This window comes from Nicotiana tabacum, chromosome 4, assembly GCF_000715075.1.
Source record: "Nicotiana tabacum cultivar K326 chromosome 4, ASM71507v2, whole genome shotgun sequence".
NCBI classification, from domain to species: Eukaryota; Viridiplantae; Streptophyta; class Magnoliopsida; order Solanales; family Solanaceae; genus Nicotiana; species Nicotiana tabacum.
The window spans coordinates 89,520,292-89,547,911 of NC_134083.1; the positions used below are offsets into that span (position 1 = coordinate 89,520,292).

The window sequence follows — 27,620 nt, forward strand, 5'->3', positions numbered from 1 at the left end:
GTCCTGTAATAACTTTAATACTATTTTCCTTTTATCTTTATTCTCTCTTTCGTTATGTATATATTCCTCCCTTTCCCTTGATGTATATATTCATTTCCCCTCAGTTTGTATATTCATTTGTCTTACTTTCAGTAGTTTATTTTATAGCTTCTGTAGTTTATTTTTCTTAGTAGTATAACTTCTTATTTACTTTAATAGCTTCTTTTTGATTTGGTAGGTTCTTGTTATGTTTAAGTGAGCAATAAGCCTTTGGTTTTCTTAATGCCACGGTTCTTTTCAAAGGTGAGTTTTGTGTTAACCGGGTGGCTCTTCCCAACGATGGATGGTGTGACAACCTTCTTAAGGGATTGAGTCCATTTTTTTTTATGTTTAGGTAAAAACAGTAGTAATGAATAAATGGGTCTCAAGCATGCTTCACTTGGCACCAACACATTTACCTACGGCCCTATGGTTAAAAATAAGTTTTTGGCAGAAAATAGCTCTAGTTGTGACCTTTTGACTCTTGTGTTGACTTAAGCATTCATCGAGTGGTTCAGTCGAGCCATTTGTGATTTTCAATCTTAAATAGGGTTGTTGTGGGCCCTCGACTCCATCTCTTTAGAAATCCAGCAGGGTGAGAGGTGAGATATTTAGTTGCAAGTCCAAAGTACCCGTGCTAATAGTCTAGAACTTGGCCCGAATATTTTTCTAGGCGAAATTCTAAGTTTGGCTTGGCTTGAGAAATGATTGTAGGCTCTCCTTGATCCAATTTGAAATCTTCCATAGCCTACCAATGTGATATCCCTAGTCAACCTATTTGATCCTAAGCCCTTTTTCATTTAATAACCATGTTACAAGCATGTACCCATTTGTAATGACCCTCTCTTGGCACCCGATCTTTTTTTGGCATTCTTGAGAAACAATTGGCTAAAATATAAGTTTGGGGGAGATACGAGGAATTTGAAAGTGATATAAAGGTACAAAGAAGAGGAAAGAAATGAAGAAAAGGAAAGGCAAAGAAAAAAAAGAAAGAACAAAATAAAAAATGCCAAAAAGAAAGTGAATAAAGTAAAGAGTTGAAGGGATTCAAAGAAAAACAAGGATGAAAGGCATGAAGTAAACAAAGAAGGAGAAAATGAATAGCATGACCATGAAAGAGTGATGTTAAGTCTCTTTAGTTCCCTCGAGGAAAAAGAAAATGACTCAAAAAGTCGACAAAGTATGAGCCAAAAAGAGAAAATGGAGTGCTTAAGGAAAGATGATATTCCAACAAATCCTACCTTAGTCCAAAAGCCTTCATTACATCCCGAAAAAGCCCTGCATGATTTCAAGTTGAGTGAGCTTACATTAGTGGTGATTTACATGAGGGGCAAGCATATGGTACTTAGAGCCGTACTTGTGACATTCTTTTAAGAGAGATGAGCGAACTTTTCACAATCCTTGAATTGAGTGTTACATTCTAAAGTAAGATATGCTAACGGAGAGTAGAAGAGGAGGAGTTTGGGATCCACAATGACCTACATGAAAGAGCGAGATTCCTTGATGAATAAAGTCAACTCTTGATGCTCTAGTGTCACATTAGAACTATTGTACTTAAAAAGTCAAAGCATTGCATTGTTGATAAGTCATAAGTGTTGTGGTTAATTGTTGGTCCCAATTGATATGTGTTTTATTCACTTTAGGCCAGTTGAAATAGCTCTTTTCTTGTGGAGGTGGGAATTACCTTGTTTGCTTGAGGACAAGCAAAAACTTAAGTTTGGGGGAGTTGATAAGTAGGGATTTTGACTACTTTTTGCACTCTTTTACTTTAGTTTTAGCTCAAAATTGCTTAAAGGTATTCTCGAAAACTGATGAAATGTGCTTTCTTGCAGGAGCGTTGGAATATGAGTCAAAGAGATGAAAATCAATTCAAGAAGGAGTAATTTTGGACAAGGACTAAAACAAAGCTAAAAGGGCAAAATGTGGACCGCACAATATTGAGTGCGGCCGTAGAACATGAGGAAGCCTCTGACAAAATTTCCATGCAAAGTGCGGACCGTACAATTATTGTGCGGCCGCAGAAGATGAGGTTCAAAGAGATGGATTCTGGGGTTATGAAGAAGTGCGGACCGCACCATTATTGTGCGGACGCAGAAAAAAAAGTCCGGTTGCACTCAGAAATGTGCGGTCCGCAGAAGTCTTGCATGTCAAAGCTAAAATTCGAGAGTGCAGCTGCACTCAGAAATGTGCGGACCGCGGAATTTGAAGAAGTGCGACCGCAACCCAGAATTATACGACCGCAAAAGTCCATCTTGTCAAGCTAATGTCAAAGTGCGGACCGCACATAATTGTGCGGCCGCAAAATCTCCGCAGGGGCAATTTTGTTCGATAATTTCAGCTGGGTATAAATAGCTCTTTTTGTCAAATTTAGGTCAAGAAAAGAACACCTAAGAATAGATAGCCGTTTTTGTTTACTGTTTTGGGTAACTTTGTAATAGTTTATCATTTTAACATTAGATTTTCTTCCCTTAATCAACTATTATGAGTTTTATTTTAGCTTCTTCTTTAATTTCTTCATTTTCTATGAGTAGCTAAACCCTTAGCTAGGGTTGTGACCCAATCCTAGTATGGGTACTTGAGAAAAAGAGACTAAGTCTAGGAAAACTTGGCTAACAAAAAATTGGGGTGAACTCAAGAAAATTGATAGCCCCAATTAAAGGGTCGAATCTAGAGATGGTAAGACCCGACTTGAGTATCCATCACTTGTTTTGTGAAATACCCATTTGGACTTGAGAAAGTCAAATTGGGAAAAATCACTCAAACTACCGAGAGGTATAGAGTGAGTAATCGTGTGTGATTGCAATATTATATCCCGACCAACCAAACATGCCCTAAAGCTCTCAATCCGTTAGGTAACCAACTAGGTGGAAGTTACAACCCTAGATCTTTTATAACCTGAAAAACAACAATACCAAAAATATTGTCTCTTAGCTTTACAATTACAGCATTAGCATAAGATTTAGGAGTAGAAAAGAAATAATCAAATATGTGAAAGTACAATCTTGGACACGTCATATACCTAGACTAGATATATACCTAATCCAACATAAAGCTCTCTGTGAAATCGATCCCGACTCGCGTTGGGTATTTATAATTGCATCGACCGCCTCACAATCCCAATTAGTGGTGTGAGTTTGGGCGACATCACTCCTAACATTTCACTTTCTAGGCAAGCCAACGTTAGAATTGTTTTTAGCCATTTTTAACAAATCTAATTAAATAATAACCAAGAAACCGAATAAACTGAAATAGAGTGAGAAAACCATAACAACAGCGATATCTAGATACAATCCCAAAACTGGCGTCACCAGTACACGAGCGACTAGAGTACTACAAATAAAGATCTAAATGAAAACATAATTGTCTGAAATACAGAAAACAGCTAGAGAGATATGAAAGGGGACTTCAGGGCTGCGGACACCATGCAACTGTATCTCAAGTCTCTGTAAAGAAATCATCCGAGCAATCTACTAATCGCCGCTAGGACCGACTCCATAATCTGCACAAGAAGTACAGAGTGTAGTATGAGTACAACCGACCCCATGTACTCTATAAGTGCCGAGCCTAACCTCAATAAAGTAGTGACGAGGCTAAGGTGGGTCACTTACAATAACCTGTATGCAGTATAATAATAATAACAGGAAAGGAAACACAGGAAAAGTAAGGCAATTAACTTATGAAAATAAACTTAATCCTCGAAATCAGTAAATTCAGAAATATTAGTCTTCATAATCTCGTACGAAAATACTGAAAGCTAACACAGTGCAACAATGAATACAAAACACAGAATTCGTTGCGGCGCCCAACTCGATCCCACCATACAAACACAATCCTCCCTTATTTCACCATATCAATATCAATAATAACATGTAAAATCCGTTGCGACGCGCAACCCGATCCCACCATATAATCAGAATCAATATCATAATCCTCCCTTATTTTACCATATCAAAATCACATATAAAATCTGATACGGCGTGCAACCCGATCCCACCATACCAATATCAATCCTCCCTTATTCCACCCGTTGCGGCGTGCAACCCAATCCATAAATAATATCAATAAATGTAATCAATTCAATAACTCAATTCACAAGAATCTCTACGATTAGAGAATATGAAAGCTAAGCCATAAAGGAACCTCGTACCAAATCAAGGAATGCTACAATTAATACAAAGTAACAAGACAAGCCAAATATATAACAATTAAAGTATACAAGACAAGTAAGGCAAGTAGGAATTAATCATAGAATCATGAAAGAAACGAGCATTTCAATACAAGAGTAAATAAGTGACAAGTAACAAGTTAAGGCATAGGAAGCAATTAAAGCATGTAACAGTTAAGACATGGAATAAAATAATTAATGAAATACGGGAAAGCATGAAAACAATTATTTTGACAACGTATATACACTCGTCACCTCGCATATACGCCGCTACACATGTATTTCACATAATACATAGTTCAAGGGTTCCTAATTCCCTCAAATCAAGGTTAGACTCAACACTTACCTCGCTCCGCAAGCAAATCAAAGCTCAATCGGGGCCTTTCCTCTAAAATTCTCCTCCGAACCAACAAAATCTAACCAAAATCGACTTAATATCAACAAACAATGCTAGGAAAATTAATTGCAATACATAAAGTTAAGATCTTTACACTTTTTCCCAAAAGTCAACAAAAGTCAACCCCGGGCTCGCTTGGTCAAAACCCGAGATTCGGACTAAAATTCAATTAACCATTCACCCTCGAGCCCGATTATGCAATTAGTTTCGAAATCCAACCTCAATTTGAGGTCTAAATCTCAATTTTACATACACCCCCCAATTCTTCTCAAATCCTTAATTTTCTACCATGAAAGAGCATAGATTAAGGTTAGGAATCAATGGGTGTTGATGGAAATGGGAGAAAATGAGTTAAAGTATACTAACCTATGAAATGGTGATGAAATTTCTCTTCAAAATCACCTTTAGGCCGGGCTCTAATGAGAAGATGGTGAAAATGGGTGAAATCACGTGTTTGGAACATTTTAAAGTCTAGGCGTCAGGTGTTCATCGCGTTCGTGAGACACCTGATTCGATCGCGAAGCAGCAGTGGCCAATGGCCTTCGCGTTCGCGAAGGCTTACTTCCCCCTGCCTTTGCGTTCGCGATCCAGTGAACTCGTTCGCGGAGAGTAACTGACAGGCTCCCTCCTAGGACCCCATAATCCTACGCGTTCGCGAGAGCAAGGACGCGTTCCCGAAGGGTAAACCTCCCACTACTTCGCGTTCGGGACCAGCTCCTCGTGTTCGCAAAGAAGAAACTTCTCCCCAACCCAGATTCACCTTTGCGATCGCGAGAGAGGCTTCGCGATCGCAAAGCACATGACACCAGATATCAGCAGTAGCCAAAACCAATAAGTTTTTCTAAGTTCAAATGGTCTGTAACCTATCTGAAACTCACCCGAGCCCCTCGGGGTCCAAACCAAACATGCACACAAGTGTAATAACATCATACGAACTTGCTTGAGCGATCAAAATACCAAAATAACACCTAGAACTATGAATCGGACACTTAAACAAATGAAATTTTCAAAGAAACTCAAGAACATGCAATTTTACAACCGAACGTCCGAATCACGTCAAATCAACTCTGTTTTACACCAAATTTTGCAGACAAGACATAAATACCGAAATGAACTTATACCAAGTTCCGGAACTGAAATTCGAACCCGGTAGCAACAAAGTCAACCTACGGTCAAACTTAGAAATTCTTTAAACCTTTAAATTGCTAGTTTTCAACAAATCACGTTAAATCAAGTTGGGGACTTCCAAATTAGATTTCGGGCATACGCTCAAGTTCCAAATTATGATACGGACCCACCGGGACCTTCAAAATACTGATCCGGGTCCGTTTACACTAAATGTTGACCGTAGTCAACTCAAATGAGTTCTAAGACAAAATTCCACATTTCTATCAATTTTTCGCATAAAAATTTTCCTGAAAAAGACACAAACAGCGCACGCAAATCGAGAAAGGCTAAACGGAGCTATCGGAGGTCTCGGGACACAGAAACAAAGGTATACCAATATACTAAAATAGTATATTAATGTTTAATTATGAAAAATATTTTCCAATACTAAAAGTATATTGTTATACTAAATAGTATAATATTTGTTAAATATAAACTTAAATAAATTATATACGGGTTGGTATCATGCAAAAGCATTATTTTTGTATCATGCAGGTTTATTTTATCATCAACTAAGCTACTATAATTTAAAAATACAGTAAAAAAAAAAAGAAATTAAAAAAATTGCCAATTATACACATCATTTAACCTTATTAGCTTCCAATATTAATTATCTAAAAGAATTCTCCACCAATAAAAATAAATAAATAATGAGCTTGTAAATATTTCACGTTTTGGTCATATATTTCAAGTAAATTTTTTATCCATCCACACTCAACTCTTAAATACTATGTTGTGTAAAATATATTTTCTGCCTCAATTAAACATTGTATGGAATTCTATAAAAATATTACTTTTCTAGTTAGGATAAGAAATGTTAAACTGGTCAAATATTTCAACAAAAAGAAAATTCATGATAAATGTTTCTTTAATTATTTCTTCATGATAATGTAATAAATACATATGATAAAATGAAATTTATTAGTTTATGGAACATGACAAGTGGTCTCGTCAATTATTAGTCAATTTAAAAAAGAATGATACATTTCTATAGTTAGAAACAATTTAACTTTGAACTTTTCAATTTACTCACTTTACCCTTAAACTTAATGGAAAATTTTTATAGCCACACAAATATTATGACCCACCAAGCTTTTACCCCTTAAACTTTTAAAACAATAAATTTCAAAAGTATTATGGAATAGTACTTTATGGAACATGACAAGTGGTCTTGTCAATTTTGAAAGTTCTGTAAAAGGACAATGTAAAGGATAAAGAATTAAGCCTTCGAGTTGTTCAGTTGGTTTGGAGTGCGGTCATACATCATCCATACGGAATGACCTGGAATCGATTCCCCGAAAAGTAGCAATCCTACCATTTATCACAAACAGAAAGAACAAACTCAAAACTTCTCCACTCAATAAATATCCATCCATATTCAGAGTTCCCTTTTCCACAAGTAGTTCTTTATATGAAATATGTGACATGCATAATCCCATTGTCAACTAAGTGGATATATGCATCGTTTTATTATATAGAAACCTTGACAAACTCTAACTTACGTTGATTCTTTTAAGGGAAAATAAAGAATGCTTCCTCCTCGCCGTTCAAGTGTTCAACCAAGATTAAACAATTCTGTATGAAGTTGATTCTGACGAACTATGTTCGCGAGTATCTTCTTTGTCGTTTTATTTCAGCTTCATTCATCCAATCAGAGAGCCACAATAGGCCTTTATAACCCAAATATACTGAAGCAATCAGAGCTATTATGATGATAACAAATAGAAGAAATCTCCTGATGCCAGCAATAATTCTCTGTCAAGTTAAAATAACTGCAGTTAAGCATTTAAAAGCTTGAAAGGAAAACGGATGTATCATTAATTCTAAGACAGACCTGCAGTATTGAAGTTTTCTTGTCTTCGAGCACCCTTCCTTTTCTCCGTCTTCGCTTCGTCACATTATCTTTTGTTTCAGGTTCCTTTTCCTGACGAAGAGCAAATTTGAGTTAAATTTCAACTAATTATGGGGGATACTTTGGATCAATAACCTATTGAACGCAATCATTCTCATTCTCAAAAAATGAACTATTCAACGCTAAGGCAAGAGAAGTAACCCTCTTTCTTGTTAAACTCCACAAAATACAGCAGATCATGACATGCATTTACCTCGGGCGCTTTTAATTTACGATGTTGCAACTCCCCCTCAGCAGCTTTCACTTTGCTCCTGCAATCTGAATTGCAAGGAAGGATGCCAAGTCCATATTGGTTTCTAGATACATCTTTGGGATCAGTACCATTACTTCTATAGGCTGCTTGCACATCCTTGCAGACCAACTCTTTTTTCAAAGTTTGGCATCCACAGCGAGCAGTAACCTAATAAAAGAATCATTAAACATTTAACAGTAGACAGGCAGAAAATAGAGGATAGGACATGGAAAAAAAATTGATAAAAGTGAGACTCAGTAAGCTAAATAACTGGAACTTTTTTTTTTTGGGCTCATCAACTATGAGCCTATACTATATGCCATCAATCAATGAAAAAATAATTGATTTTACATTTTGGAATAATAAGTTATCTGGTTAATAGAGCTAATAGAAAGGTGCTATCTGGCACACTAGAAAAATTCATGTTCAACTTTCTGGGATAGAGTTTAGTTTTATTTTGGATGAGCTCATAGAAGTTCTTTTTTTCCCTTTCCTGAAATAGTAAGTGTAGGTCACAGAAGTTAAATCCTTTTCTCTTTTCAAGTTCTTTTTTTTTCCTTTCCTGAAATAGTTAGTGTAGCTCACAGAAGTTAAATCTTTTTCTCTTTTCTTTTATCCAGTTTTTTCCTTTCTCACTGACAACGGAACTCTCTTTCTTTCGTGGTTCTTAAATTTCAATAGATAATTAACACATCCAAATAAAAAGTAGCTGATGAAAAGCAATGGCATCTCAAACAATTGGCTTTCGTGCAGCTTCATAAAGATGATTTTCTTTGTACACACCAGTTAGTGGAGTGTTAAATTGCATCAAGTGTAGCTCATTCAAATCCCAAATCAGTGATGCTTTGATAGGATAGCATGGCAAAGAAAATACTAGAAGGAACACTGTAACATACGGGCAATGTTGATAGATATTGAAGTTAGATCCTTCCTTCGGCTAGAAAAGCATGTAAAAGAAATTGAACAGGCAAATGTTCCTTGTTCGAAGGCATCATGGAAATTACAACCTTTTATGGACCAAATAGGAAAAAATATTTCTTGATTATGTTTTCTGTTTCTCTTTGCTATATTTCATGCATACATAAATACATACATATTCATATATGTACCTACAAATAAGTATGTGTCAATATATGTGAGTTTGTGTGTATATATATATATAACACTTTTATCACCCTACGTTATACTTTTTGCCTAAGTTGCTCGAACACGGGTGCATGTATCTGATACGGGTGCGGATCTAGAGGTCGTCATTCGAGATGTAAATTCTAAAATTCGGGGATACGGATCCCAATACGGATACGGGGTGCGGAATCCAGCTAAAATAATTTAAACAAATAAAAATATAAAAATATCTCTAAATTGTGAGAAATTTTGTGGAATACTTACGTACAACTTGTAAAGTGTGGATTCCTTTTTTATTCTCAAGTTGTAGATAGAGGGTTGATTTCCTAGATAAGGTATGCTATTTTCTTCAAAGTTACCCTAGTTTTAGTTCTGATTTTGGGAATCAAATTGTATCTCGTCTCAAATTTTTCCGCATGTCGTGGTCAAAGTACCCAAAATTGTTTGACCACATCCGGTACAGATCCCATACCCCCACCCATACTAGTGTCGTGTTGACACGGGTGCGGCACCTAAACTGCCGTGTCAGAGCAACTTAGCAGTTTTTGCTACTCCTGTGACCCCATTGCCATGCTGACATGCTCCAAGCAGGGAAAGGAGGTTTTCTCTCACTGTTGCTTTTCTTTTGTGGCGTTGGGGGTGGTCAGCCGATCTGCTCATTATAGGCTTCACAGAGTTCTTGGTTTGGGAGTGAATGGATATCAGAATGGATATTGTACCTCCCTGAACCAGTAACATGCCCTCCCCTCCCCCTCCCCGACTACTTCGCAACGAAAGGTAAAAAGAGATCGAAAGAAAATTCACTTTGGTGGGAATAGGTGCTATTTCCTCCCTCAATATAAATACGGCCATAGGGATGATTTTGATTTAAAACATGATGCTAAGAACATAAGCTTTTTGTAATTCGAACTAAGAATTACTGACCAAGATAATTAGGTCAACAAACCACGCAGTGAGAGTATATCAATCAATTACCTTCTTGGAGCATTGATCAGGAGATGGACATTCACCAGGATGACATGTCTCTGGGCAAAGGTGCGTACAATTAGGTAATTTTCTGCACATTTCGCATCCAAACAAAGAAGGGTTCATCAAGATCAGTTAGGGAGTTTCAGGTGTATTTCAAATGCACATAATTCAACTTTTTTTTCTTTTGATAAGGTAAAAATGCACGTAATTCAACTTTATAAGCCTAAAGGGAAGGGGGTTGCGCAAATAAGTTGATAAGCCTCTGTAGCCATCATTGTGCACACCATTTTTGCTGAAGGTGATATAAAAAGAAATATAGTTTACCTATAAAAAAATGAAATTACAGCTTTTGTTTATCCTAGATTTGAAGGAATATTGAGCAAAGTTCAATAAGCTACCTATGACATGGTCCTCCACATGATCGAACAGTAAGTTGCTCTTTAGCGGACAAGCTGTTGTAGTATATGCACTCAAAGACATGAACCATGGAACCACAGTGACATGAACGCTTTATCAGTGCTTTGCAAGGGGGGCATTCTCCAGGATGACAACGCAAGGGACATGGATGAGGACAAGTAGGTTTTCTTTCCTAAATAAGGATCAATAAAAGTAAACAGTTCATACCCGAACTACAAACTATAAAGTGCCAACTTATAAAGGAGTGCAACGATCAAAATGATAGAGCCACCAAACATGTCATCGAAAGTATTGATTGCTGAATTAGGCCCTAAAAGAAAAAACTAGTACGACCAACAGATGAGATGGATAGAAAATATATTAATACCTGTTGGCAAGGAAGAGTACACTCTTCACAAGATTCGGGTCTTCTACTACCATATAATTTTGTACTACTAACCAAGGCATGGCAAACTTTAGTGCAGTAGTGATTTCCACAAGGAAGAGGATTTCCACACAAATTGTCACAGGAAAATACTGTCCTGTCTGAGCAGACCATCTGAAATGAGAAAGAGCTCAAGTGAATATCTGTTGGTAAGTAAATATAGAGCTTTTTACAGAGACTAAAGAATAATAAATAGCTCCTGAAGAGAATATACAAAAGATAAATGTAAGTATTATCCACGAGTGGAGGATATGATTCCCACCATTCTTTCTGCTCCTACATGATTACCCAAACAAGACCTCCAAACAAGTTGTGGGCATGGGGGGCATGATGAACCAGGAGTAGGTTCCGTCTGATTGTTCGGTCTCCTTTTCTTTGGTTTCAAAGTGAACTCTGGAAGAGGAGGTTGTGTAGGGCCATGGCACCTGTTTACAACCGACGAATAACAAAAATTCAGCGAATGAACTGGTATACATTAGTAGATATCCAGAAATGTAATAAAGGCAAACCTCAATTCACACTTGTGCCCACAAGGATATTCTTCATCACAAAGTAAACGACATGGTGGGCAAGCTCCATAGTGACACCTATGTGGCTAGAGAAATGAGTACACATGTTAGCCTCCACGTTAAACAGTATTTTATTTCATGCTAGAAGTTTGGATGAAGAGTGGCATCAAGTGATAACCCTGCTAATATTCCTAGAATAACGATCTAAAATATTCATACAATCACCTAGTATATGGTAAGTAGTACATGCAACAAATACAACCTTGCAATTAGAAGCATGCCTGCATAAACGATCTACACAACATGGTTTACGACATTTTGGAGGTTTTTGTTCAGCTTCTGCACCACAAGGAACCTGACCAAAGTGAACAAAATTACCAGAAACAAGTTAGCAAGAATCTTCACTAAAGGACTTACAATATTAACACCATATATATAAATACAAAACACATTTTCTAGTTGTAATCTAGAGCCTTTTTGCTAAACTTTTTTAAATGATTTCTACAATCTACTTTATTGCTTACAGCATAAAAAATTCCAAGCAGAATTTGGAAAACAGAAATCTAGCAGTGGTGAGAAGCAATGTGAGGGTAGTGACAGTGCCATCATTAAAGAGATTGCAAGTTGATTTGTTTTAATGGAGCCGAGCATGGAGATGACAGAAATTTATTTTTCTTATTTTAATAAGGTGATGACAGAAAATATGTTTACGATGTCAAGTCATCTGACAAGATGAAAGAGGATAGATTGGGGCGGCTGATGTCATTTTTACAAAGGTAAATTGTCATGCTTTTAGTATTATGATTGCTTTTGGTGCATGCCACGGTACATCCAATAATGAGCACCTGTTACCATCAGTCACCAGACGCATCATGCTATCATAGAAGGCCACAAGTTAACAAATTAATGAGGGGAATATAAACAAGTGTAGGTAAAGAGGAATATAAGTAAGCATCATGAGTTACAACCTATTCATAGATAAGTGTTCATTCCTAGGCTCCTTCTTCATCTCTTAAGCTAGAAGATTCAGATGTTTGAAGCATAAAGATATTTAGGTGAAAAGCTCAAGGATGTCATCGACTCATCAAAAAATACTGGTGAAGACTCCCAGTATAAAACAATGCTCACCAGACAGACGGAAAGTCCTAACGACTGGACAACAGAAAACTCTATGCCACTTCTATTCTTTCTAATCAATAAAACAGACAGATACTTATATAGAAAACACAACCATCTCTTCCACTATAGGAGATATAAAACTTCAAACAAGGTACATATAGTAGCTGAACCCCTACCTCGAAATGTGTCTCCCCGCACAAACATGAAATTGTGACCATCACTGGGCAGGGTGCACAAGCGCCTCTGCAGTAACCAAAGGAAATTGGTCACATTTTGTTCAATAACTGATGCAAGGATTACAAGATCAAGGACTGTCACAGTCACCCAAATATCCAATATATAAACAAGAATTGGGATTATTTAGCTCATACAATTTTCTTTGCAAATCAACACTAAAGTAACACTACTTTAAATCATAAGAGACCAGCATATATAAACTGTTTACTTTTCCTACATAGGATCAGATGTTTAGTTCGGCAGGTAATAGCATTGACAAACAATAGGTGCCAAAATTCAATTCTTTTCCACGCTCCCTCCGATGTCCTCATCTGGAGATTCAAGACGGGCTCCACTGTAGCAAGATAAATTATTAAATCACCCCAAGTATCTTTTTTATTATAATGGTAGTGTCCGGGCCAATTTGGGCACCAACACAAATACCTGATAACCTAGCCCACCAAGGCTTAAGAGAAGAAATCACATGTATTTTCTACCTCTATTGGGATTTGAACATGAGACCTCATGGTCCTCCTCCCATTTTATTAACTACTAGGCCACAACCTTGGGTGCTGAATCACTCCAAGTATCTTAAACTTCAAAAAGGCTAAAGCTTATCCTTCTTAGATGATAGGTGTCGAATAAAATCCACGTGAATGATTTCTAATATTTACTTTTCTGAGAAAGGCAACAAGAATGATTTCTGATATTTATCATATTTGTCCTTCTCAGTTCTCATTTCACAAATTTGTAATGATTTTTGTTCCTAAAATACGGAAATATGCATTAGAGGTACCACAAGTACACATTTCCAACACGTACATATTAGGAATAGAGCTTCACAAAATGGTATGAATTCTTTCATGTACTAAACCTACCAAAAAGTTAATATATCAATAAGACAATTAACTTTTCCTGTAAGAGGAATAGCATGAAAATTCTGGGGATCGCAACTCAGAAAAACAGAAAGAAGTATATCAGACCTGTGGCATGGAGCTGGACACTTGTGATTCCTACAACGGAGCTTCCTGTCACACATCTGTCACTTGACAGATTTAAGTACACATTAGGAATAATAGTAAGTAACAAAATTGTCAAAATATGAACCGGCCAAACACACCTCAGAACAAGGTGGGCAATCCCCATCACAGCATTTGCGCTTACAGGCATGTCTTCCACAGTCCCGCATTTTCTGACACTTCCTTTCACATGTCAAATCTTGATAGCAAGGAACCTATTCTAAGTTCAATTTATTGTTGATAAACATAGAACCGAAAGGTAATCACAAAAGTTCAAGTCAATTAATCAAAATAAGTATAACTAAATCTTACCTGTTTCCTATAACTCCCACACCTACACGATTTAGTAACGACCACCCTACAAGTTTCAATGCAGGGGCCTTTGTGGCACCTTTCAGGGCACCTATGAAATCCACAACTCAACATTTTACCACATGTTGCTCCACATACTGAAACCGGAGCATCACAAGCAATCCCTTCATAAACTCTCTTCCCACAAGGACAAGTCCTCTTCCCTTGAAGTGGACAATCTCCACATTCACCCTCATGACAACCTCTCTCACACTTATGCCTCCCACAACCAAGTAACTTATCACATGGATTCTCACACCTAAAGACCCTATCAAAACACTCTCTTTTCATCTCCAACTTCCCACATTGGCACTTATAAATGCCTTTTGCTTTACAAGGAGGACAATCACCCTCATGGCAAGTTTCAGTACACATATGAGTCTTACAATCCAACAACTTTTTACAAACACCGTTGCACGAGAAATTCTTGAACCCACATCGTTTGACATCTTCCACAGCCCCACAAAAGCACCTGGATTTAACCAATTTTGGACAAGACGGGCAGGGCCCCGGGTGGCACAACAACAAGCAATGGTGTCCACAATTGTACTTCAATGGCCTCCCACAAATTTCATTACAAGAATGAGGTAAAACCCAAGGATCATGAGGTGGGTCCGGGAGTTTCCCACAGAAACAATAGTAATTTTTAGGGATCTGCGATTTGGAATACTCAACTCGGCATTTGGGGCAGTGCCATAAAAGAGAACTGTCATTCGGAGTGGCGGCGCGCGTGACGGCACGTGCGGCGGCTAAATTGGAGCATTGAACGGCCCATGATTGGATACAATGGAGATAAAAGACGGCGAAACAGCCAGAGGAACATGACCATGTGGGATCGGAAGGACGGATTCTTTCGAGGCAAATGAGGCATGAGAGGGCACCGGAACGAGAAGAAGTGAGGAAAGATTGGATTTTGATGAGGTCATGTTGTTGCTGTTGTTGGTTGTTGTGGTCGCCGCTGGAATGTTCGAGATAGGATTTGAAGATGGTGGAAGAGAGGTCGGAATGGCGGTGGTGATGGGAGTCGGAGGTGGTGGCGGAATCGGAATCGGAATCGGAGTCGGAAGATGGCGGTGAGAGAGGTGGTGCAACGGTGGCGGACCAGGAGGTCATTTTGGGAATTTTGGAAGTCAGAGTTTTGAGAAGGACGTTATAAGTTGTGACCAAATGCGCGATTTGGAATTGGACCCAATTCTGTTCTCTGTTTCTAGAAAACTGGCCATTTGTCGCTCATTTTTTGTGAAGTACGAGAACGAGATTATACTATGTTCGTCTCATTTTATATACGTATAATTTATTGTTTTAATTAGACACAAAAATTTGAATATTTGTAGTTTGATTTATGCGCCATTATATTAATGTAGTTACCGGAAATATTTAAGTATTTATTAAAAATTAGTGAACAAAGATAAGATTTACAACAAATTCTAAAAATTTAAATAGTTAAATGAAGTAGAAAGTTGTGCTAGTTGTCTAAACTGATTGTATTTACTAACTTTGCACATGATGTCAAAAAGAAAAACAAACTTAATACGGCTCAATGTCCCCAAAAAAAAGAAAGCTGAAGTTGAAAGAAAATCACAAAGAATGTGCCCTATACAAAAGTTATTGGCTATTTGATATACATAGGAGATTGTATAATGTTGGATAATTGTTTGTTATTAATATATTTGGAAATTTTCTTTAATCCTAGACATGATGCAAAGAAAATAAAAGATATATGCAATGAACAAAGACTTTATGCTTGTGTATTAGAAAGTTGATAATTTTGATACGTTAGTATGTTTTGATTCATTTTGCAGGTTATCTATATAGTATGAAATCAACATGATATCTTATATTTTTTCGATGCAATTTATCGTAAAAGTGAGAAACAGAATGTTACGGCCATTTTTATGAATGTGAAATCCATGTATGTAATGGTAGCCTTTGTGTATGTAGATTCCATATATGCAACTATGACACTTTTCCTTCACTCTTGACTTCCTGAGTTAGTCTTGCAAATGTGACCTTTGAGTATATAGATTCCACATGCATCATCAATAGCTCTTTTGCTTTCATTCGTGACTTCATGGGTTAGAGTTGCAAATATAGGTTACATGTATGCAAATGTGACCTTTGCGTATATAGATTCCACATATTACTTTGCTTCATTCTCATGTCTTTTAGCCTCTTTCTTTTCTTTTTCATAATTTCTTATTCCTACAAGATTTATTAGAAAATATGCGAGGATGAGATATCATTATTCATATTATTTTATTTTAAAATCTTATTTTCTTACATATGAAATTGCATGAATAATTTATATCCATGAACATATAGTCAAGTGAATGTGCATCACTTGCTCTTTCGACCTCCATGCTCAATAGCTACAATGCTTTTTAATGCAAAGACCCCAGCACTGAAGAAGGCACTCCTTTTTGCCAAAATTACAGAGTGAATTTCTTAATTTTATTTCCATTTGTAAACAACTTTGTCCTTATTAATGTAAGATTTTGGTATTTACAGTTCACCATGTGGTAAGCACTCTGTAGTTTGAAGTTCATCAAAACTGGCTAAACTAAATAGTTTTAAAAAACAGGATATAGGAGTGCTCAGTGGCTACGTAGTGCCATTTCTACACCTTATCTTCTATGGAGTTATCCAAATTGGGAGAGCATAATACATGGTGTATTATGGAATTCCAACTAAAGTTCAAACATTGATCACAACAAATGCAGGTACCGACATAGTTAAAGGCTAAATATTTCTCAACTCGAACTTCTTTATTTATGTGTCTTATTGTAGATAATAGTAAATATCTTACACTGTTGAATATGGGTGCATATAGTTTTACAGAATTTGCCATACATCACAGAGAAGGAGAAGAAACTTGCGAAGCTCCCATTGTCAAGAACTACAATGGTTCAAAGTTAAACGAATTCGAAACGCATGAAAAGCTTCACAGAACTGTACTTCTCCCCCTTCCGATCGAAGAGTGGGACTGCTCGGATACCTTGTCGCAGCTCTGGCACAGGTAGACATGTTTGGCCAGCGAACTCATCCTTGTCAGACCTATTATAATCAAGAACTTTAATGCGAAGTAGAGCCAATTCAGGTACTGTTAGTGGAAATTCAAACTGCTCATCCCAGGTTGGTATCCAATTGTCGTCCATTGTCTTTGTTTTCTTCTTTATGGCATCAGCAGGAACTCCAGCAATTCCTACCTGCACTTAGTTTTACGTCTTACCCGTTCATATTTTCCTATTTGAAAAGCGATACTACAGAAAATTCGGGAAAATAAAATAAAATTGGAAAGCTACTTCCTTTTAATCTTCTTTACTTTTCCCGCTTTCCCCAAACATAATAAAGACATTAATAGGAAGGCAAGTATTATTCATCTACCTTTGCATAGAAATCTGGAGGTGAGTACGTATCAAAGTGTGTCTGATCGAAGTCTTTGTCCCACCCATCACCCATATATACAGTCACCTGCTTAATGCAAGAAGGGTTAGTTCAGTTTCAAGAATAATGGAGGGTTAATTTCAGTGATGATCATTGAACTATCTTTCAATTTCACTAAAGTCATATAATTATTTTTTGTCACTTAAAAGTAACTAAACTTTATCATTGTCACTTAAAAGTTATTTTGCCTCAAACCCCTACCATAAATATGACATGACATTAAATTTTATGATAAAAATCCAAAAATAAATGTCACATAAGCTAATATGGGTCATACCCATTTTAGATCCATTTATCCGTTAATGTGATTTGATCCATAATCCAAATGAGTTTCGATAAAAAAAAATATTAATTCCACATTAGTTTAAAATGATTATCCTATACTACAAAGTTTTGCCTTTTCTATCACAACACATTCATAATTATTCTATACTAAAATAATCTATGCTAGAAAATTCTTATCCTGTTTGTATGCCACATCTGAGTCATTTTATAACTCTACTGAAGCTAAAATATACTATTGTATACAATAGTATTTTAAAATGACTCGGATGGGGCATACAAACAAAATAAGAATTTTCTAGTATAGATTATTTTAGTATAGAATAATTATGAATGTGTTGTGACAGAAAAAGGCAAAACTTTGTAGTATAGGATAATCATTTTAAACTAATGTGGAATTAATATTTTTTTTTATTAAAACTCATTTGGATTATGGATCAAATCACATTAAAGGATAAATGAATTTAAAATGGGTATGACCCATATTAGCTTATGTGGCATTTATTTTTGGATTTTTATTATAAAATTTAATGCCATGTCATATTTATGGTAGGATTTGAGGCAAAATGACTTTTAAGTGACAATGATAAAGTTTAGTTACTTTTAAGTGACAAAAAATAGTTATATGACTTTAGTGAAATTGAAAGATAGTTCAATGACCATCAGTGAAATTAACCCGAATAATGGAACATGAGAAGCAACAACGCTATCCTACAAAGTCAACTAGCAAATTACCATTCCCCATGTACCTTTAGTGTAGTTTTGACAGGCAATTTTTTTGTAGGATCGAAGACCTCATTGTTAGGACCAGCTGTCAATAGTAAATCAGGTTTCTTAACATATCCACAGCCACCATTAGCCCTGAACATACCGTGCATCAACCAAAGTGATCTTCCATAACCCTGCCGCAGGACACTTATTCAGTACCTATTTCTTCGGAAATTTGGTAAGTAATTACTAAAAGGAATAGAGGATGAATGACAACACCAATCAGGTCATAATTCATGTGTTACAGGAATTAAACCCTTCGACTCACGTAATCCATAGAATTTTAATCAAAGATTTCTTTAATCGGCTAAAACATTAGAAGGATGGAGAGTGTCGCAGATTCAATAATGGGTTTGCAGGTTCAGTAAAACCTAGTGCTTTGTGATCAAAGCTTACATATATGTACGAAGAACAAGTACATATAAAGTTACACATACATTGGAGGACCTACACGTATGAGTTCTAGATCCTCACAACATAGACATCTAAAAAAATAATTATACGTAGCTATTATAATATTATTACACTTTGGAGAAAAACAAGGAAGGATCAATACTACCGCTTTCTTCTAAGAATCAAATGTTGCATCGAGATAATAGAAAAATAATCTTCAAGAGGGAAAAAGCCATGTTTGGAATCTATATTAATGTAATACCAGCAATGATAAACCAAGGAGAGGAGAACTAAAAATCACATGAGAATTTATTCTTTCAATCTAGCTTCATAATACCCAGTTCTAGATTTTTTCTACAGGATCGGAGACAGAAGACCAACCTGCATATTAAATGCTACCATTTGAGCTCCATGCGTCCACCCAACAAAAGGATCATAATTGGACGAGTCAACACGTATTCCCTTTGGGTATACTCTCAGCAAATTTTTCTGTGTGAACCTAAAAAGAAACATCATAGGAATACAGACAATTAATTAAAATGTTCACTACAGATATGTACAGTTGGCAAGTTACAAATGCTACGGGTAAATTTCTTAGACAATTAATTACAAAGTTATCTCCAGATATGCACAGTTGGTAAGTTACATATACACGGTATAAGTAAATTGCCGAAACCTTCACATGCATGTACATGTACATTGAAAATCAACTAGTATATGATACAGTATAACAAATCATTTCTGATGTAACCCAAGATTTTGAATGTATAACCCAAGATTTTGAAGTATAAGATATGTTGAACTCGGTCATCTTAATTCTTTCAATTGATCATACAAAAAGGAAATAAAAAATGGGAGCAAATTTAAGAGGTGGACATAAACTCGAGGAGCTACGTTAATTATTCAACTTCCAATCTGCCATTGAGATGTTATAGCTACATGCATATGGATCAATCCACGAGTGTATAACATCACAAATAACAGAGGAACTTTCGGGTGGATGAATACAGAGTTATACCTGATAATCTCTTTGCTATGAGTATCTACAGCCTTTTCAAGTGCTGGTTCACTGAGACTAAGCCGTCTTACGTTGTTGGGGTCAACCCTCAGCCAATCAGATAGTCCTCCTTTCCCCTTTCCAGCATGAATGGCAATTAAACGCTTGTATTCTGAAGCTGCATTCTTCTCTGACTTTGGATCTCCTTCATCATCTTCATCATCTTCTCCTTCATCAGAATCATCCTGCTGGGAAAAAGTGTGTTGGAATAGGGCAAACAAAGAAGTCGGTTAAAAAATGGACATGCTCAATAATAGAGGCTTAATAATTAGAACATTTATTTCACCTCCGTTCCTTTCTTTGAGGCATCTTTTTCCTTAACTTCCTTGGCTTGTAAGTATTCTTTCGGTGGCTTAGTTGATATCATAATACGTTTTTTCAGTGATTCTGGAGAAGGAAGCTCCTTCAAACACTCTGAAGGAGAAAACAGCATGTCTCCAAATGTTTGAGTGATCATCTAGTATGTAGTCACAAAAGCATTATTATGATCAAAGAAGGCGGTAATCATATCCAGAAAATGCACATACGCACCTCAGCTACTTTTTCCTGAAGATCTGGAGTTAGATGATCTTCAAGTGTTATTACAACAGGATACTCAGAAGCAGAAAAGGCATGCTCCTTAATAGACCTCAAGCATTTGATGAGTGCCACTGGAGTGGTCAGTGTCCTGTGTAAAAAATCTAACACTCAAAACTACGACATGAAAAAGTACAAGCACTACAAGGGGAACTCAATATCAAGATTCACATGTTTGAAGACCCAAGACTTGATTATGATAGCACCTAAGGTGGCTATCATGGGCTTGGAATCCTCCATCCAACCATCAAGAGCTTGGGATGTTATAGAAGAGCATGGAAAGAAGACTTCAAGGTCCATATATGCTAGAATGGATGTACATGAGGAGGAGGGCCAAGGCTCAAGAGAATAAATAGACTCCTTAGGGTTTATGAATTGTTGATGAAGAACTCTCCTGAGAGAGCCTCCCTTTGTGGGAATATCCCTTACCTCTTCAATTGAACCTCCCTTGGATTCTTCTAGTCAATATTCATGTATGAGTTCAATTTCTCTTCCCCATTGGATTGATTTGTTGTAGATAAATTGCTATTAGCAGGTTCAAGTATATATTACTTGGGTTGACTAGTTGTTTCTTCTATTAGATTCTATTATTTCTATCTCTATCTTCTCCTCTCTTTCTAATTTTTTATTTCCTTGTGTTAATTCAATCGTAACATTGTTACATAAAAGAAAAAATTTTACTAGCCTGCAGCAGTCTCTGAATTCAAACTTGAGGTGAAAGGCATATTTCACAGAAATTTCAAGCATTAAGGTAACCCAAGAGCTATTCCTTTTCTTTTTTAGATCATAAAAGATTGTTCGTGCATGCATAAGAACTACTCTTTTGTTAAATCACATTCTTGAATTCTGCTGTGATGACTGACCTAGCACTTAACTAGAAATTTTCATCTTGGATTACACGGTTTGGTATTTTGCTCAGTTTGGTAGTTCGCTTTTACAAAAGAGGCAGGCATAATTCTCTTTTACAATTAGGAAAAGCTCATGTTGCTCTTAAATTCATAAATTCACAGCTTTGATTAGTCTATTGGAGTACTTTATTTTATCTTATGAGTCATAAGAGAAAAAACTTGTCATTTCTCTAGTTTTCAAGTAACTTAGGATCAAGCATGTAATTGTGAATGTTGTTCTTTGACATTTCTGCAGAAAGCTTAATATTTAAACTCTTCTCGAGCAATAATCATGACGACATCTTTAAGAAAATTCCTAAACGGGAAGTGCGTCCAGGATCGTCCTGTAATCATCCATTTATATTGCACCATGTGACAAAAAATGAAATGCTTCTCCTTCCACTTTGCTTCACCACCAATCTACTGCCCTGATCTCCTAATGCCTGTTTGTTAACATAGTAACCCCTTTTGGCCTCCCCAACAGCCTTGCTGGTGTGGATGCAAGATGATGCCTACCATCCATACCACGTGTAGCAGACAATTAATGAACATTTCCCCCGCACCAGATTGAAGATGAACTTGAGTAGACTTGTTTTTCACCATTTAACTTAGATATAAACATTATATGAGATTTTCCATGTCATTATTTCTCAAAAAGAAAAAAGAGATTTTCCATGTTATTATCTGTTCATTGGGTATTTGAATGGACACTGCATCTCTGACTTATTTATCAACAGAAATTTCTTGTACTGACTGTAGGGTGTCCAGTTAACACAAGCCAAACAGCTACAGTCTGGTCATAACTGCAGGTCCCTTTTTCCTCGGGTGTTGTACAGTCTAAACAGGTGCCTACGAGATGGTCACTGTAGGCACTTTCAGTTAATTTCAGTTAAATTGAATGAACCACCTCATCTAAAAGCTTAAACTGTACTTTGAGAGGAGCACTTCCATTCATTTAATAATCTGTTGACGCTTCCCTTCTGAAATGATTTTCTCATCTTCATCTAACTAGCTAATGGTAAAATTTAGTATCTTAGTAATATCACGATCTGGAACTCTCGTGGTATGTGTTATAGGAACATAAAATGCAAATTTCCTCCCAAAGATTAAAAAATGAAAAGTAGTTCATTAACAAAAGAAACAAGACGCCTAAAGCCACTGCACGCGACTGTTACATGTAGACTTCCAAAAGCATTAGCACACTCATAATGTGGAGTTTGTTAGTAGAACTTGTTCATATTCCTGCCAGCTGTAAACTTGCACTAATCAGTTGTGACAGTTGCAGTGCTCTTGGTTTAGTACTTAGTACAGGTATACACGTGGATATATGTAAAAATGCATAAGCTTATTAATGGCTTCAGTTATATAAACATTTGGTTTTGTGCACCGAGCTGAAACAACAAAAAGTAGATATGCCTGTAAATTATGCGCAAAATCATAACCTTGTTTATCGGGATTCAGTTAGGAACTGGCCAAAGAAAGTGAAAATGAATGAAGTGCTCATAGCTTCTTCAAAATTTTAGAGTCTACCTCTTGGTTTGTCACTAAGAAATATCCACGAACTAGCCAATTCACTTGAGAATATATTCATTTGACAGATCATATGGCAACCATAAACTCAACTGAACATATACATAGCTAAGGGACATAGGTTCCACAAATAAACTAGAATATTCATACATTAATGCACATACCTTCCATGTAGAACCTCTACATCATCTTCATCTGAATTTGGCCAAATATCCAATTCAATTACTCTGACACCTCTCTGCAGAGCTTGTATTATGGGGACATCACTGCAATCACTACTCAGTTGATTCCCAGTTAGATAAGAATTATGGCCTGTGTATATGTAGTAATGAGACAAAGGTGCAGTCATATCATGGTGAATCTGGAATCCAAAAAAGATCCATTACTCCATTAGTGAATTCATTAAGAAGAAGAATACATCTAATATACTACTTTATGAAGAATGACATTAAATATACATGAAACTTCTGATATATTACCCCGCCATACTCATTTATATGATAGTGTTTCACTGTAATAAGAGTTTATATTAATTTAACATACACATTAAATAAGTAACACTACTAAAACAACAAGAACTACTAGTCAAAGCCAATATTAGAAGAAAAAAGAAAAAGATCAGAAATCCAAAATTTGAGCAGTATAATAAAATTTTGAATTCTAGACAGTTATGAAAGTCGTACAGAAATAGAATGGTGTCAAATATTCTACAAGGGCTAAAGTGATATATAAATAATTGAGACAGGTGTGGTTGGTATGGCGGAAATGTTTCCCCTTATACAATCGTTTCCTGGATTATATTTCAGTATTAAGATAGGACAGGGTATGATGATGATATTTTTCGATATTAAATGTTTATCACAAAGTCTAACTATTTTATTGAAATTAGAACATTCGTAAAGAAAGCTGACTTTTACTCTCATTTTGGTGCAAAATATATTCCAAATCAAACACTAAAAAGACAATAAATAATAATAAAAAAACTTCACAAAATTAAATTAGTACCCCGAGTTTAGGATCGAGAGGAGGATTAATATCAGAAAAGAGATACTTGAAGAAAGCATCGAGTTGGAGGCCTGTGTGCTTAGGGTCGCCGTACTTATTGATTATCGCCTGAGCGTCGTCTAAGGTTACATTTTTCTCCTTCTGAACTTCAATTAAGAACCGTTGAAAGTTCTCGACGTTCATGACTCCGGCACCGTCGGAATAATGGTTGAACGTGTTCTTAACGTCCGCCGGAGCCTCGGCGGCGGCCATCGTAAACTGCCGACGGAAAAAGAAACCGACTTTGTACGTCTGTTTCGACATTGTTAAGTAAAACGGAAAATGAATTTCCAGATTTTCAATGCAACGGTTTTTGTCAAAGGAAGACAAGAATGATCCGATCGTCGTGAGACTTGTTTTTTTTTAACAAACTTTTCGTTATGCGTGAGTATTTTATATGATTAAAAAATGTCTAATAGGGAGCGAGGAGTTGAAAAAAGAAAATGAATTGGGGTTGATCTTTTCAACGTGTCATAAAAATAAGGCGACCGACCATTTAACATAATTAGGCAACTTATCGATCCTACACATAACAACACCATATGCCGACTATAAGTTGTATATGCTCCTTGTTTTCTTCGTATGGTTAGAAGCCTAGTGTGCTATTTTTATTGGCTTATGATAATGTGATACTAGAAAATATAGTTATCCGATTTACTGATAGAGACATTTTCGATAATTGATTTTTAGTTATATCTCCCTTCCTTCATTTTTGGTCGAGAGGGTTAGAAGTCCCTATTGAATATAATAGAAGTCAAACATGCAATTAATGTGAAAAATCAAGTTAATATGGGGTCCATGAGGACGTTAAGTGCGCGTATTCTATTTCTATTAGTTCCTCCGTGAAATTATTTTATTCGAAATTTAAAAAATAAAGAAAGATTTTTGAAATTTACAATCTAAAATAAACCATAAAAATTTGTGTGGATAAAAATTATTTCACTAAATATAAAAATGTATAATTTTTTCTAGTACTGACTAAACAATTGTATACGGTCAAAATCGGGCATACCCGATTTCGTTGGTAGGGGAGTTGCCTTGAGAGTAACCTTATAACAGATCGGGTTCGAGCTCGAAGATAGAACATCACACCTGGAGATCGAAGTGTCCATTGAAATCGAAGCCAGTAGTAATCGAGATCCAACATGATTGACTTCGAGTAAAGCGTAATAACGGAATGGCGAGATATTAATGACCGGTCGAAAGTCAGGGCGGAAATCCCGGAACAGATCAAATCAAAGCGGTTATTAACGCCAATCATGGGATCTACTTCCGTTATTAGAGTTGTACCTTATTTAGGATTCTTCTATTATATAAAGAGGGATCCCATTCGCTTGTACAAGGACATGATTCACCGAAAAACATATACATATATGATGCTTTCTTTGTCTTATTTACTGTTCATCACTGCTTGTTCCATCATCTGTTGTTCTTATTAACTAACCTCGAGACTATCTTGAATCAAGGTAGAGGAATTGTTTGCAGACCGGTTTGATCTATTTTACTGTCCAATTTATCTATTTAATTCGTTGTTTATCAATTGGTGCTGGTTTAAATCACATATCCTTAAAACTACAATATAAGTTTAATTGTTACTCAATTTTTAGGGTAAACAGTTTGGCGCCCACCGTGGGGCTAAGGATAATAGTGATTGTTCAGTACTGATTATGGTAAAACGCACTATTTTACGCTTGTTCTTGTCAAGTATCTTTGCTTTAAGGTTAAAACATGTCAAACTCACAAAACGCATCCACACACGGTGACAATGGCCTCAGATTCCATGGTGAAAACAAAAATGTGATTGCTCCAGGAGTCGAGGTGCCACAGGCTACTTTCGGGGGAGCACCGATTGCCAACCCAGTCGATGTCAGTTCGCACGTTGCTCTAAATATGGACCTAGGCGCAGGTCTCGAGGGGAGCATGCATAGAGAAGGCCGATCTAGTGGCCAAGGAACACAGGGAAGAGGAGACGAAGGAGTCAGTCTCCAAGTGATATTCGAGATTCTTCAGGCTCAACAAGCCGCTATTGCTCAGTTACAAAATCAACATAGAGCTCCGAATAGGGTCGAGCCGGAAATTACTCGCCGTACCGATCCAGTATCGGAAAGGTCGAATGGTAACGAATCGGGGGACTGATCCTACGATAATAAAAATGCTCGAGGAGCTCACCAAAATAATTGAATCGGGGGAGAAGAGAATCGAAGCCAACAATAAAAAGCGGAGACATACAACTCTCGAGTTGACCAGATACCGGGGGCACCGCCAATCTTGAAATGGATGGATTCGAAGAAGTTTGTACAAAAGTCGTTTCCTCCAAGTGCGGCTCTGAAACCTATTCCAAAATATAATGGGACCACTGATCCCAACGAGCACGTTACTTCATATACATGCCCCATCAAGGGTAACAATTTAGAAGATGATGAAATTGAATCTGTGCTGTTGAAAATATTTGGAGAGACCCTTTCGAAGGGAGAAATGATTTGGTATCACAACCTGCAACCAAATTCCATCGACTCATTTTCCATGTTAGCAAATTCTTTCGTAAAGGCACACGCCGGGGCCATAAAGGTCGCACCGAGGAAATCGGACCTTTTCAGCCATCGAAGACATCACCGTCATGAACAGTGTAAAAGCCGTGCAGAGGCTGACTGGAAGGATAGGTGCCTTAGGCCAATTCATTTCGAGGTCATCAGATCGAAGTCACAGATTTTTCTATCTGCTCTAAAAGAAGAACGATTTTGCCTGGACCCTGGAATGCCAACAGGTATTAGAGGAATTGAAGCGGTTCCTATCGAGCCCACCACTGCTTCACACTCCAAAAGGCAGATGAGAAACTTTACTTGTACTTGACAATATCAAAAATCGCGGTAAGTGGCGTCCTAGTTCGAGAAGAGCAAGGTACGCAATTTCCCGTTTATTATATAAGTCGAACCTTAGGAGAACCAGAAACTAGATATCCACATTTGGAGAAACTGGCACTTGCACTGATAAGCGCCTCTAGAAAGTTAAGACCATACTTTCAATGTCACCCCATATGCGTATTAACCACTTACTCACTTCGTAATATTTTGCGCAAGCCCAAACTATCGGGCCGATTGGCCAAATGGGTCATCGAACTCAGTGGGTACGATATCAAATATCAACCCCGGACTGCCATTAAGTCTCAAATTTTAGCGGACTTCGTGGCCGATTTCACGCCAACCCTCGTACCTGAAGTCGAAAAGGAACTTTTGTTAAAATCAGGTACATCATTAGGGGTATGAACCCTTTTCACAGACGGTGCTTCGAATGTGAAGGGGTCCGGGCTAGGCATCATTTTGAAGCCGCCTACGGGTAGCATTATTAGGCAATCTATCAAAATGTTTAGGTTGACTAACAATGAGGCCGAGTACGAGGCCATGATTGCAGGTCTCAAGCTAGCTAAAAGCTTGGGAGTGGAAGTCATTGAAGCCAAGTGTGACTCTTTATTGGTGGTGAACCAAGTAAACAAAACCTTCAAAGTTCGAGAGAATAGAATGAAAAGATATTTGGACAAGATGCAAGTAACCTTGCACTGTTTCAAGGAATGGACTTTACAACATGTGCCTCGAGAACAAAAC

At 36.9% G+C, this 27,620-nt stretch overlaps 2 protein-coding genes across 4 annotated transcripts; both read right to left on the reverse strand.

Moving 5' to 3' along the window:
* Positions 1 to 7,081: 7,081 nt before the first annotated feature.
* On the reverse strand, positions 7,082 to 15,283 carry LOC107780065 (NF-X1-type zinc finger protein NFXL2). The gene is made up of 13 exons (XM_075252177.1): positions 14,002 to 15,283; positions 13,791 to 13,904; positions 13,654 to 13,709; positions 12,631 to 12,697; positions 11,598 to 11,690; positions 11,336 to 11,421; positions 11,089 to 11,251; positions 10,770 to 10,940; positions 10,384 to 10,574; positions 9,992 to 10,073; positions 7,853 to 8,059; positions 7,582 to 7,671; positions 7,082 to 7,502 (listed from the first exon to the last, which is right to left on the reverse strand). The coding sequence occupies exons 1-13, from the start codon at positions 15,151 to 15,153 to the stop codon at positions 7,347 to 7,349; spliced, it is 2,628 nt and encodes an 875-aa protein (XP_075108278.1). The 5' UTR covers positions 15,154 to 15,283; the 3' UTR covers positions 7,082 to 7,346.
* A 1,503-nt stretch (positions 15,284 to 16,786) lies between these two features.
* Positions 16,787 to 24,546, reverse strand: LOC107780064 (phosphoinositide phospholipase C 2). 3 transcript variants are annotated; one of them, XM_016600585.2, is made up of 9 exons: positions 23,983 to 24,546; positions 23,142 to 23,338; positions 20,516 to 20,651; positions 20,271 to 20,441; positions 19,946 to 20,169; positions 19,309 to 19,426; positions 18,516 to 18,668; positions 17,425 to 17,511; positions 16,787 to 17,246 (listed from the first exon to the last, which is right to left on the reverse strand). In XM_016600585.2, exons 1-9 carry the CDS (start codon positions 24,283 to 24,285, stop codon positions 16,953 to 16,955), a joined length of 1,683 nt encoding a protein of 560 aa, XP_016456071.2. In that variant the 5' UTR covers positions 24,286 to 24,546; the 3' UTR covers positions 16,787 to 16,952. The 3 variants fall into 3 exon arrangements, with proteins under 3 accessions (XP_016456071.2, XP_016456070.2, XP_075108279.1); XM_016600584.2 differs by having other exon boundaries at positions 19,946 to 20,172; positions 23,983 to 24,413; XM_075252178.1 differs by having other exon boundaries at positions 19,946 to 20,172; positions 23,142 to 23,252; positions 23,983 to 24,186.
* Between the last annotated feature and the right edge of the window lie 3,074 nt (positions 24,547 to 27,620).

Bases quoted from the DNA above. Each gene is read 5' to 3' on its own strand.
- LOC107780064 (XM_016600584.2), bottom strand. From the start codon at position 24,285: ATGTCGAAACAGACGTACAAAGTCGGTTTCTTTTTCCGTCGGCAGTTT. The intron at 20,652-23,141 runs GTATGTGCATTA...TTTTTTACACAG, and splicing joins GTAGAGGTTCTACATGGAAG to GACACTGACCACTCCAGTGG. The intron at 20,442-20,515 runs GTGCGTATGTGC...ACTACATACTAG, and splicing joins TTCAGGAAAAAGTAGCTGAG to ATGATCACTCAAACATTTGG.
- LOC107780065 (XM_075252177.1), bottom strand. From the start codon at position 15,153: ATGACCTCCTGGTCCGCCACCGTTGCACCACCTCTCTCACCGCCATCT. The intron at 11,252-11,335 runs GTTTGCCTTTAT...GGTTGTAAACAG, and splicing joins GGGCACAAGTGTGAATTGAG to GTGCCATGGCCCTACACAAC. The intron at 10,941-11,088 runs GTGGGAATCATA...TTCTCATTTCAG, and splicing joins ATGTAGGAGCAGAAAGAATG to ATGGTCTGCTCAGACAGGAC.